The 14,134-nt window shown below is 40.6% G+C and overlaps 1 protein-coding gene across 4 annotated transcripts in view; it reads left to right on the top strand.

Annotated features, from left to right (window-relative positions):
• The window catches only part of baiap2b (BAR/IMD domain containing adaptor protein 2b), a 76,483-nt gene that overhangs the window by 25,448 nt on the left and 36,901 nt on the right, over positions 1–14,134 (top strand). For 3 of the 4 annotated variants that reach the window (XM_079658866.1, XM_079658869.1, XM_079658868.1), the window contains exon 3: positions 1,907–1,993. The exons of the other annotated variant lie outside the window; for it this stretch is intronic. In XM_079658866.1, coding sequence (XP_079514992.1) covers positions 1,907–1,993 — 87 coding nt within the window. The remainder of the gene's footprint in view (positions 1–1,906; positions 1,994–14,134) is intronic. 4 annotated transcript variants of the gene reach the window in all.

Genomic DNA, 14,134 nt, shown 5'->3' with positions numbered 1-14,134 from the left:
GAAGAACCTCAGCTGACTTCTTTCTTGTTTTTATTTCATTCACACTGACACTCTTCGCTCTGTATCGGCTTTATATCCCTGTTCTAATCCTCCTTACAGGCGGAACCCTTCCTTCCTTCCGTTTCTTCCTTTCTTTTCCTTCCTACCTCACTTTATCATGTCTCAACTGGCAGACGAGCTAATAATCTCCTGAAGCGTACCCGGCCTCACCTGGCCTGCTCTCCTCCCGCTTGGGGATTTCTCCGACATCGATTAAATTAGTCGCGCTCACCCAGCCGTTTTAACCTCACTTCCATCCCTACTATTGCACTATTTTATCCCAACTAGGCTCACTAAAGCCAGGTTTTGGAGAAGCTAGACAGAGCTCTTGGCTCTTCTCTGTCATAGTTAACCCAGGAGGGATGGATTGCTGTGTAGGGATTTACTGGCTCTTTTTTTTTTTACTGGTTTGGTCAAAGAATTGGAAGTTATATCAGAAGATGTCTCGTATTTGTCTTAAGATTTATTTTATTATGTTTACAGACTGAGCAGCCAGGCATTGTTTTAATTTCCAGAACAATAACTTGAATAGCAGTGGGCTTCTCTTATTGTCTCCATGGGCTCGTCATGAAGTAAACCTCAACTCAGAATAGACTTCCATTGTTTCCCATATGAATATATAAATACATTATCATTTTTCCCCCCACTCTGGGGGATTCTACATCAGTGTCCATCAGCAGCTCAAAGCACATCGACATGACGGCTCTGTAATAAACTCAGCCCTCATCCATATGTACCTCCCACTCGGACATGTTTCCTCCGTCACCGTGGCTGTCAGTTGCTGTGTGGCTAACCCCTGAGCTGCTTTATTTAACCGTGGCTGTTGGAAAGGCCTGAGTCACCGCTATATCTCAGCCAGTGTCCCTGGCTTGTGTGACAATGCACCGCAGAAAATAATGGATGACATATAGAATTTGAATTGCAAAGTGCTTTCACAGCATGGCTGTGGAAGGTGTGTTACGACTGCTTATGTTTCAGAAGGTAGTTGTTAAGATGGTGCTGTTTTGGATTTTATAAGATTCAGTTCAGCCAAATACCTGCGGTGTTATCTAGCCATGCACATAGTATTTGAATGTTTCAAAGAGCACAAAACATCAGTAGGCGTTTGAAATATTTAGAATTTTAGAAATCCCAATATAGTATAACTATTTCTGTTCTATTCAGACCTAATACACTGACTTTTAACGAGCTTTCGAACTCATGAATTTGTGACTCAAACTTGACTTTCTCTATTATATTTCATTGTCTCACCCTTAACTTAATTTGACTGGTCCCAAACAGAGATTAACTAGACAATGGCTTTTTGGGATGTGTTTCCCAGATTTGACCACAATGTCAAATGTCTTGTATGTGGCTCTTCTTTAAAAGAGGTAATTTAACACTTTATATTAGATTCTTTAGCCTTTGGATTGGCCAATTCCACATCATGGAATCAAAGTAAATTTATCCTTGTGATGGCAGCTTTTAAGATGAATTAGAACTTGAAACCGATTGCATGGCTATATACCATTATGATAAAGTACAAACAGTTTTTTGTTGCAATTAAAGGAAACTGATTAAAAGGGGTTGACCTCAAAGTGGTTGTTTGCTTCAGATCGTTTTTAATGTTTTATAACTGGTTGTTCTTGGGATTATTGTCTCTAGCTGTATCTCTGTTTCCTGTAGTTGCCTCCATAGAGCTTTTTCTTTTCCTGCCTGGTCTCCATTTCCGCCTGTCGCTTTTTTTCTCCCATGCCCAACCTTACCTCTCTGTGGGGGGAGGGGGGGGGGGGGGGGGGTGGGCTTTAGGGGAGGGTTGCAGGAGCTGAAGAAGATACATTTCAACTCCGCCCCCTTGACCTGATGCCCAATGCTTCCATGTTTCCAGGTGTCACATTTGCTGCAAAGGGCTACTTCGACGCTCTGGTGCGGATGGGCGAGATGGCCAGCGAAAGTCAAGGCTCTAAGGATCTTGGTGAGTCCTAGTAGTGGCTGTAGCACCCCTGGTGGGATAGAGGGGGGTTGCACAAGCAGATGGTGAATGGGATGGCTCGTGCTGTTGAGCAGAAGCAGCTGATGACCAACCTGAAACCGGACACACACACACAGCGCCATTTTTCACGTAACTCGATCATTACGATACTTTAAATGATAAAAATAGAATATTAATCTGCTTTTACTTTAATGTGGAGCTTATTCATACAACTAAGCATTTTCTAATTTAAGAGGAATTTATCCAGCATGTTTGTCACAGCATTCCCATTTGGTTAATCTCTTGTTTCCCTACCATTCAGGAAAGATAAAGGCTCGCAGTTGTTTTCTTTTATATTCCAGCGCTGTGAGCCAATGATAAATTCACAAATGTGTCTGGCATAAAATATTCAAAACAAATCACATGCCAATGTGGATTAGCTCTCGTTCCTTAAAAAACCATTGATATATTTATAGTCTTCCAGTTCGTCAACAACAATGCGCTCAGATCTCACGCAGCGTGTTGCCTGGTTTCAGTTGGATCAGCCCTGGTTCTGCTCATTATAGGCTTATCTATAGTTATACATTGCATAGGCGATAATGGAAAGCCCTTTTCTAGCAGATGCACAGGTAGGAACATCTTTAGGAAGCAAGACAGGTGTCTATATCATTGTCGCGCATTGTGCAAAGTCGAGTCATAGTCACAAGGTGAGAAGTGTGTCGAGTCCGCGTTACCGCTGGATCACTGATTCCCTTTGGTTTTTTGATGGGACCTAAGATAACAGACGTGAACATATGAGAGTAAGGAATGAGGGAGAGATGGTGAAAGGATGGGAAAAGAGGGACATCTGACAGAGGGTATAAAAAGCTGCATTCATTATTCATGGAGAAACCTTTATGGGTGCTCCCTCTCATTTATCCTCAAGCCTCATCATTTCATTATTCCTCCCTGTGTCTTTTTGAGTAAATACTTTAATTTCAATTAATAGAAGCTCATTACTATTGCTTTTACGATCATCAATGTTTGAGAAATCTACTCTCTGCTCTAATAACAGCACTTCTGTTGAGGCCTATGACTCATGGTAAACTCTCAATTATTCAAAAAAACCAAAGAGTGTAAACACAAACCCTTTGAATAGCAAGGCTGTTATTTTTGTCTCTGAATATCTGTTAAGTAAAAACCACTTTGTGTTCTGGAGTTGTCTTCAACTATAAAACCTCCGTCATAAAGTGTTCTGGGACAATGTGTTGCATAAAGTACTGTGTTTTACATGTAAGGCATTGATATGCTTTTGAAATGTCTCTGCATCACAACGACTTGTTTAGAAATGCATAAGGAAAGGTTTGACTTAGTGTATGAAGTTCCCAGCAGGATATCTGTACATCCCCATTTCCATCAGCTCGGTTGCTTCGCTGTCATTCATTTCATGCTTTCTTTGTGCTTTTATGGTCTTTTACTTGTATATATATTGTGGTTGCCTGTTTCATGTTCTTTTGTTCAGTTCTCTTTCTGGAAGCCTAGCCATGACTCAGAGAAATCAGCAGGGATCAGAGCTGGTCTTTGCAGACTGAAAGGGGGAATTGTTCTGACAAAGCAGTCTGTCATCCCTTGTGTTAGCCTCACAACCTTTGTGCATTACCATAGGAATAGGCTTGTTACCAGGCATAATGCAAAGAGAGTAAATCATGTAGTTCAGGGAGGATTCTCCAATTTTAACTTTAGATTTAACATAATCTGCTTTTGTTGCCAGTATTTGTTTATTGTTAACGTAATGTGATAGTGGCAAGAGCACAAGAGATTATTTCTGAAGCAATTTATTTAGCAGGAAAGACATTTTTCCTAGTGACTTAATAAATATGTCTCCAAAATATATATTTGTTTAATTGTCAAAGCCATGTCAACTTGTTTTCAGAAAATACTTCAATATTGCTCTTTTTACTGTGTTTGAAAGTTTGTAGAAACCTGCACAAATCAACCTGACCTAATCAACATATTTGTATGTTTATTTCAATTGGTGCCTTTAGTGCTCATTTGTTGTATTTCAGCAGAATACTAAGAGATCACTAAAAGCAGCAGAACAGCAGAACTGAGAATACATTATTTTCCGTTTTGTATTGTTCTATTAAACAATGTAATAGCATGTTTTATCTCATGTCGTGATGAAAGCATCTATTTCCGCCTTAACTGACATATTTCTGGGAGGCAGGAATAATAATGGAAAGACAAACAGTAACACAGATTAATTAAATACAGCTAAATAAACACCAAAGATAGATTGGTAGGAAGAGATGAATGATAAGAGATATGTTCACTAACATTTCCCTCATTAGGCAGATTCATTGATCTATCATAAAGTAATCAGCCTTCCTGTTGATATATTACAATGTGAGGTGGCAGTGGTATTATTTCTCAGCCTATTTTTACGTAAGAAAACACATTGAGCACCATTGTTTTGGAATCAATGAATAGAAAAGAAAGCCTGCTAGCTAATTAATTAGCTGATAACAAGGATTGTGGTTTTGTGTGTGTGTATATACAAGTATGTGTGTGTTGGTTTTCATTTCTTCAGCCAACACATGTCTGTTACTGTGACTAGAGCTCAGACCACAGAGCCACAGATAAGTGTGTGTGTGTTTGTCAGGGATAATCACTCGTACAGGACTTTACCTCGCGCTTCATAATTGATGAGGACTGAAGGCAGATTTGTAAAATCGTCCAGCTTGTAATTGCGCATTTTAATTGGGTTTTGTTAGCGGGAAAGTGTGTGGGCTGCCGAGTGAACATGGTCGGACTTCAAACTGCTTTATTTCTCCGAGGTGGCGGAGCCGTTCTGCCAGAATCCCTCTGCCTGTACTCTCTGTAACAGTGTAATTCATTAAGATGAACAGCAGTAGCACATGGACAGAGGATGTGGAACTGCATATGACAGAGCCAAGTCAGGAGAGAGAGCGAGAGCTGGGTTTGAGAAATTGAGCTCGATGGAGAAAGTGGAGAACATCATGTTCTTCAGGGAGGAGAGGCACTGGACTGTTTGATGAATTCATTGACTTCATTAGCATCACTAAAAATAGCCAGAACTAATGGATAACTTCATTAACTAGAGAACTACGAAGAAAACTGTCCTGAAGAAACAAGCACCTATTAAGTAGGGCGGTGTATTGGCTAGACTCTGGCAATATGATACATATTAATTGAAAGGGCCCTATTTAGCTTTTTGGGATTATCCCTTTCCTGTCGTGTGTTCTATAGGTTTTAGGGAGTTTCTCTGCCACCAACTCCCCCCCCCCCCCCGTTTTATTTGAACGATCAGTCTATGAATACATGTTGTGTGGGTATTGTTTGAATTTCTTGATTTATAATCTTCCTATATGTAGGAATATGCGTGTCTGACCATTAACCAGTTTGGTTATGCTGGTTTACATTTCTTTCATAGAGTTTGAGGTCCGAGCTTAAGGAGACACTGGGGCATAGGGATAATAATGGGATACATTTAATTTGAGGTCTACCGAAGAGTTGGAATTTTCTTTTTTTACAATCTCATACAAATGGGCACAATAGGAGCGAGGTCCCGAAGTGGACCATTTTCCGTGTGTCATTCCCATTGTCTCCCCCCCTGCACTGGTCTTGATTTAAATTCAAACTCTTTTATTAATACCTAACTGCAATGTTTCATACGAACATGGCAACTGCAAATAATGTTTTTATACGCAGATGTTCGTTGTGCACCCCGGAAGCTTCTGTTGTGTGTGATGCTGCGTGTCATTTTCACAGGAACACTGGTAATTTGGTGTGTCACTTTAGAAACAGTAGCAGAGGCAGGGGGACATTTTAATAGTAGATTTCAGCTCCTGACACACACACAAATAAACATCATGTAAACTGTACAGCCACACAAGTACACACCCTCACATGTCAGTGTAGGCTGTGCTCGAACTGAGTAATTGGGACTTAAAAATAACTGTACATTATTATCCACTTCTGAAGCCCAAAATAAACCGGCACACATCTTTGTAGATTCACTTATTTCTGGAGAGCGGTGTTGTTTATCACTCAGCACAGGAAGAGGAAATGATGCTTCTCTGTTTTCATTCGTTTATTCTTAATTTACCCGCCGCCCGGAGAGACGAGATACTACACCACTGCAGTGTTGGAGTGACATCCAACTCATCCTCTCCTCTTACACTACCACGCTCTCAGTGTCTACGAACGCCCCCTCATTGATGTGGGAGCTCAGGCAGCCCTGGGAGAACACGCCGACTCTGCACTCGTTTCTAAAAATAGATGAAATAAATCGACCAGAGCCGCTTCCAAAGGAGGAGGAGAGAAGGAGTGTGATGCTTTCCATCCACAGCCCAAAAATGGCTCGTCGGTGATGTCAGTACGGATGAAAACGTTGTCGTCTTTCTTCCGTATACTAAATATGGACACGGTATGAGGAATAAAAAAATGGAAGGAAGCTCCTGCAGTTCCGGTTCCCCTCTCTGACCATATAAAGGCTCTGCCATTCAGATGCAAATATCAGCAGAGGTGCTATTCACACAGGTCTGCGCTCAGGCACATAATTCAGCTAAATGTCAGTCCTTTTTGGCTTTGGTTTATATCATCTGTAGAGGTCACTGATTTTGTTTTAGAAAATTCTGCAGTTGAGGCGTTTTTATTGCGTTTCACCCATACATTCTTCGAAAAAGGAAGTCTGGACCATGTCACTATCAGTCAATGTGCTTGATTGAAACATCACATTTATATTATTTGTCATTCCAAGTCATTTACTAGGATTTAAAAAAAAAAAAAAAAAAAAAGGATCCAATAAAAGTTAAGTTTTTACAAGTAACCTTTTGACACCATATTTGGAAATATTAGGTGTAAATAATCAGATATTATTATTATTAATATCTGAAAAAAATGAGGAAACTTTAACATTCTTTCCCAAAATACACCATGAGATTAATTACTGCCCTAGACATTTCCTGCTTCGTGTGATCATGAGGAAATTAATATAGTGTATCCACATATCTCTGGATCTCATTAGATTTTCCTTCCATCTCTCTTTAATTCTCATAATTCTCTCACATGTTCCCATTGCAGAGGGCGGAACATGCCTTAGCATAACATCCATCTCATTAAAACAATTTAAGGTTAATTCACATATCCGAATTTGAGGTCTAGAGAACAATTACCCTTTGGTTAATGAATTCATAGGAACACGCTTTAGAAGAGTGTGTAGGCCTTCAAGGCACATTCCTCCACTCCTTCACACACACTGTGACAGGATAGCAGGCTTTCACAAAAGGGAACAAGGCTCAGCTACAACGTGGATATCACTGACTCCATTAGGCAACAGCTGGGGAGGATTTAATTATGTTTGGTCAAAACTGACAACATTTCCTTTCTGTTTAATATTCATCAGCAGTGTAATGTTTTCCTCATTTGTCTCTCCAATAATTATATTTTGTCTGCACAGCTGGATGGCAGCAGGAGAAATATGACTACTTCCTCCTAGAAGCAGAGGTAAAGAAAAGAGAAGATGAGAGCAATAATAGAGACTCATAAACAAGATTAGGAAAGAACTCTGAGATGTTATATTGCCTCGCAACTCTAAGGGACATTCGTCAACAGTATTCGCTATTGTTTCCCCTCCAACTGCGTTTTTTTTGAAATCTCAAGTTGATTAGTTTGAGGAAAAGCTGGTGACCTCGTTGTGACCCCTCGTTTTTCTGAGCCAACACAGACTGTATTTCCCTCGAGCTTCAACCCCAATCTGAATTCAGCCAGCGTTCAGTCTGCTTAGAGGGGAGCTGCAGAGAGAGCACTCTTTCTTTAAAAAAAACTTGTCATATCACCATCTCACAATGTAATAGGTCCCTCACTTCCATGCACAAGTATCCTGATACTTTAAAGGATGAATTGAAAAAAGTTATAAACACACTCCCACACAACAAAGTCAGACCTGAGGAACATTACTTAAAGTGGACCTATCATGCTATTTTTAGGCAATAGCATAGGTCTCAGATATATACAAATATATAAAAAACATGTCTATGAAGTGTTTTGCTCAAAAATACCAAACAGATCACCCATTCTAGCCTTGCCTCATATCCCTCTGTTTCACTTCCTGTTTCAAAACTGCTGATTCGGGGTATAAAGCTTTAAAATAATAAAAAGGAGGGGGCTGAGCTCATGCGGGACCCGGCAGCTACTGTCTAAACTAAATACTGCGGTGACGAAACGCCATATCATGGATTATCAAGGATTATTTCTGAAACAGTATGGAGCTCAAAGGCTTTCTCTCTTGCTGGTTATACCACAAGGTGAGTTCCTTTTTATTTCCTGCTTCTTCACACACATGCTCTCCAGTACAGGTTAGCTCTGAGTGTTAGCAATGCTAATGTAAACAAAGGCCATATTACGTCCAAAACACGTCGGGCATTCTTTCTGATAGCAACTTTCTAATAGGGCCGTGGGTCCACCACGTAGGTGCCATCCGATATGACATAAATAACGTCATAGCGGATGGCAAATCTGGATCAGCTCCGTTGTAGCCCTGTTTTTAGAGATTTGGGTATGGAGGAAAGGAGAGAGGGTTTTATTTTCTGACGCTGCGTGAGTTCCCTGACACACCGGGGACACATCTTTCTGTATTAAAGACATCAAAAAGTGTATTTTGATGATAGGTCCTCTTTAAACTGAATTGAGTTATACATAACGACTAAATTATGTACGAACTGTCAATGTACAAGAGGATTGAGTTCGTTGCAGCAACAAACTCATGGGCAGACAAGAGTGGCAGCTGAGCCAATGAGTTGGGCAGTTGGACTAAAGGTGGGCACCTAAGAGATAAAGGGTCTCTTATGCGGTTATGAGTCACCAACAAGAGGGGCAGTTAGGCCACAGTTGAGCAACTTCAGAGGGTTTCTTTCATTAGTCATTAGGACCCTTGGGTAAAAAAGAATCCATCCTTTTAATTGGCAGCATTAACCTGAGCCAAAACAAGTAAACACAACAATCGTTGTATTCCTCAAGACATCACCCTGTATACTATGAATAGGTCTCATTGTGATTAAATGTAGATTATTGTGGGTATGTTTTCGTATTTTGGTTTACTCTGGACTTTATGGCGTCTTCAAATCTGGAGCACTGGGTCATATGAGTTTCTTCATGTGGTAAAATCTGATTTTGAACTGTTTTCAATTTGGCTGACAGCAGGGGCTGCTAGTTGGACACTTTGGCTGACTAGAGGCACAATTGCTTCAATCTTTGGGACATCTATCCAATCATAAGAGATATTTTAGACCACTAAAGTGCCCTTTTAGTTGGGCATCAGGGCAAATTGGAAACATGCAACTCAGATATGAGGGTACAGACAAATTGGACTTAAATTACAGGCATTTTGGCCCTCATACCTCCTGCTGTGAATTCTTTTTTTCCAGTTTGCCTGGCTTATTAACTGGTATTTTAATATCCAACCAGGTCAATTTACAATCTAATTATGAAAACCCTAGTGACCATTCTCAGATGGGTGACGTAGCTATCCTTCGTCTGTCTGCGCGACAGCAGGACAGATCCACTGTTCCAATTTAGTTTTCCCTCACTGCTTCTGCCCTTTAGAAAGTCGTGTCCTACAGTCACCTCATGGGTTGAGGGAGGGCACAGAGTAACAGAAGGAGAAGCGAGAGACACAAAAGAAAGAGGATGGGGAGGGACAGAGCGACTTTTTGCTGCCTCATTAGAGCCTTTCAGTCTGGTCGAATCAAACCGCTGCTACCAACAGAGCACACAGGCCCAAGTACCGGAACTTTGATCACCCATACCGGCCATTCATTACATCCCACACCGCATGCTTCTTTTTTGCCTGATTTTAATGTTTCTGTCTTGAGTGTTACATCCATCCATGCTTTCAATAAGCTGTCTTGTCAACAGCAAGCCGCTTTTCTTTTTGAGGACCAGTTTAATTTCCAAGGAAGACACTAGCAAGGGATTTTGCAGTGTTTGATTGAGCAAATTAACGTGTTAACGTGTCTTTAACCTGTTGAGGTGTGAGCCCTCTCACACCTGGACCAGAGGAACACATATGTGAGAATGCATTGATTACAGTTTAGCCTTCAAAACCATTGTGCCCACCAAGCTGGCCATCCAGCTCAGAGACCTCGGGCTCAACAGCGCCCTCTGTGACTGGATCCTGAACTTCCTGACGGGCAGACCCCAGGCAGTGCGGGTGGGAAACATCACATCCTCCACCCTGATCCTCAACACCGGAGCCCCTCAAGGCTGCGTGCTCAGCGGTAGCCCTCTCCTCTACTCCCTGTTCACACACGACTGCGTGCATTAAAATGCATAATAACGCTGCTGAAGGTTAATCCAATGTGTCTGTGTCACTTTGAAGTGATTACTGATAATCCATCATTAACATTAAGTAAAATATTGAGTTTTCAAATATAGCTGCTATGAGAGCTACGAGAGTGTATGAGAGCTTCCAGTTTTGGGCATGCTGCGCATCATTCACCAATGGCTAATGTTAGATGGATTTAGGGACTTCCCCTCGATTCTATTGGCTCTAACGGCTCAAAAGAGGTGTCAATCAACAAAATCGACCGATGGGTTATAGAGATATTGCAAATCCACCCAAATTACCCCAGAAGTGTTTTTTTTTTCTAAACCTCTCTAAAAAGGTCAAATTTCACTTGTTTTGCATCAATCTTGATACAGGGTACTTATTATGTTATAGTTTGGATTCCTAAAGCTTTTAGTCTACTATCCCATCAATCAAGGGTGGTTTTCACTATAAGTAATGTTATTTTTTTTGGACGGACACTATAATTTACATTTTTTTTACTATGTTCAATCTGAATTTACTTTAAAATAAAAACATCTACAGTATATTGATTCTGACTCTTCGAAATCCAACTCACTGGTGTATCATTGCTTTGAGAAAAAAGATGATTAATTTACCCCTTTTTAGAAGTGAAGATATAGTCATTTGTTCTGCAAATGTCATTTTCGAGCCTGAGACCTGAAAAACAGGCTTGGGCTTAACAGGTTAATAACGTGTTAGACCATAACACGTCCTTAAGGTGTCGCATTGTCCTTGATGTTGGGATTCGGCCAAATGGTGACTTAATGATGCTGATAATAACGTGAAGTATGGGCTCTGATCTGAGGCACTGCAGAAACAAACAAGCTTTCACACACACGCACACGCACACGCACACGCACACGCACACGCACACATCCATTTTGTTGGAATGAATCAAGATACAACAGAAAGGTAAAGATGTTTTTATGAAACATTTTGAAGGGTATTTAACTCCATCAGTTTATTATCACCAAGCTGTATTATATAGCTGTCAGTGTCTTGACTTTTTAAAACTGTCTGTTTTCGTTGTTATAGAAATTATACATTTGTAAGTCTGCAATCCTTCTTCAATTTTAGACCATTTCTGCCTCTCATGAGTCAATGTGCTTATGAAACAGGGACAGACCTGGTGATGGTTCCATTAATGAAAACTAACTGTTGAAAAATACATCTTTACCTTGCCCCCCTTTGGGACCAAATTGGAGGCCAGAGATGATGAGTTGGATGCCAGGGGTCTTATTGACCAGCTGAGGTCCATGTGTGTTTGTCAAAACAGAAAAATCTATCAGTTTCCCTCTCTCTCCGCTCATGTCCTCGGTCCTCTTCGCTCCCAGCTTGCGTCGGCTGTCTCATATAATCAGTCTTCATTTTGCTCTCCATCAGCCACCCTGTAATGATTATGTATAGCTAGTCATTCCAATTGATCTTCTTTTGAAAAGGGTCCTTTTTTCTTTTCAATAAACAATAATAGACAGGATGTCAAACAGAGACCAGTCATGAAATGAAATGCTTGCACTTAAGATTACACGTAACATTTCATTTGTGCTTAACTTGCACAAATGAGCACTTTCAACTAAAATATGTTTTGCATTTCTCAATTCTCAACATTGTTATAGAAGTTATAGTAACAATAGCGATGCTGCCTATTACATGTTTTACATTACTAGGCTTGGCTGCCTTTTTTTAAAGAAACATTTAAGTAGTATAGTAAGTATGTTGTCCACAGAAAAACTGTGGAGATACACTTTGGGATTTTAGCCTTTGCAGACCATTTACATGCACAAAAAACCTATATAACACTCTACAGGAAAGCGAAAAGCCCAAAATACATAATATGACCTCTTTAAAGGATAAGACCTTTGACTCATGTATCCATGTTTCCCCCACCTCTAGTTAGCTCTAACATTTGAGCCTCTACAGCAGGGGTGTGAAACTAAATATCATTGCGGGCAACATTAGCATTACATTTGCACTCAAAGGGCCGGTTGTAACTCTAAGCATATACATATATATGAAATAATGTATTATGTATTACATTATTGGCTCTGCATTGGTTATTATCAGTTCTGTTAATAACTTCATAAATCTAAGTCTGAAAGCAGAAGTCTAGGGCAAATAATTGAAAGCAAATATTCAACAATTACACCAATTGTAATGTATATTCTTTGCAAGCTCTTGCGGGCCACAAAAAATGAGGTTGCGGGCCAGATATGGCCCGCGGGCCTTGAGTTTGACACCCCTGCTTTACAGTATATTACTGCCATCACAGTGCAGGATTATATTATTTCATGCAAGACTACATATCTAACAATTGTTGATAGATTGGTTTTGTTACAAGCAGTGTCATTGGTGAGTCACTCTGCAGTCAAGTAGGTGCTTAAAATGTAAATACTAATGAGGAATTGTGTTTGCTATAGTGGAAATGTGTGTCCTTGAGTATGTTTGCAAGCATCCCGTTTCTGCCGGCGTTTAGAGAAACTAAAGACCCAGAAGAGCACAACAATTACATCGTCAATCATGTGTCTTTCAGCAGGACAAATCTCCCTGTAGCACCTTGTACTCCGTACTCTGCAGCTTTCTGGGGATTAGAGCTGTTTGTGTTTGCTTTCAGGCTCCTATAACACAGTCCCTTTAGAGGCGCCCGCTACATAAAACACCGTCATGGCAGTACACACTTCCTCTCTTTTTGTCATTGTCTGCCAGTGTTGAGCCCAGGGGTCAAGCCTTGGTAATAAACCCAAGATGTGAGCGCTGCCCTTGGGTTAGCTTTTCTGAGTTGTGTACCTGCTCTCGCCCTGCAGTCAGAACTGCTCAGCCTCCACTTGTTGAGGTTACATAAGGTGTCAATTCAAAGTCCAGGTTTTTTTTTCGAGAATGACCTCTAACCCATTTCGGATTACCGGGGTCAATGCACAAGGCTTAATTGTCAAAATGAACTCTGTGCCGTGTTCTGAAATGTGCTTACCTAATTTCTCCTGACATGTAAACCACCGTATTGATGGATCTTGTAGGTATTAGAAAAAATTGGTAATTGCATTTAGTTTGCCAGATGACATGGTCATGCATTCAATTCAAATAATGCATTTTCTTTATGTTGTAGACACTGTTATTACATAGTCTGACATGCATTGGGTAAGACACCAATAGGGACTATTTTTTATCAAGCTTGCAGTTGTTGTAGGGATGCTTTGCTATCTATTTTCAAGAGTCTTTCGTATTCTACAGCCTTTCAGAATCACTTGACATGGAAAAACAATGTGAATTCCTCCCCTCTAATCCTCAAGTATTGTGATATGCTCTGATTACCAGTAAGCAGCTTAGTTCTGGTGGGTTGAAGAAGTCCTGTATTTCACAATACAAGGTGGAAGGCTTTTTGGATTAGCTGGGTGCAATGAAACAAGTACATCCAGGATGTTGGGGATCTTCCAGATGATGTTAAAGTTACACTGATCTGATACCTATTTGTTGTTTACACCAGTATTCATTTAAAAGGATAATTCAGATTCATTACAGCTTGGATCTTTTATCTGTAGCTTTTGACCATCATCTCTAACGGGGTACTGCACCACACTAACTGCTGAATGTTTTAATACGACAACATTTCTCATTGGGAAGACCACATTTAATTGGCTGCACAGTGGTTGGCAGGGTGACCTCTGATTGACCATCTGCTCCACTCAAGTGTGAAGTGATGAGGCATTGGGGCTCCCAGAGTGCTGTTCTGTAGCTGAACCCTGACCAGCCAAAGAACAAATACAAGACAGTTTCCCCATCGGGATCAATGAGGGATACCC

Source organism: Notothenia rossii, assembly GCF_949606895.1.
Source record: "Notothenia rossii genome assembly, chromosome: 11".
Taxonomy (NCBI): domain Eukaryota; kingdom Metazoa; phylum Chordata; class Actinopteri; order Perciformes; family Nototheniidae; genus Notothenia; species Notothenia rossii.
Note: the sequence above shows the minus strand (reverse complement) of the source record. Positions and strands in the feature narration are given on the sequence as shown.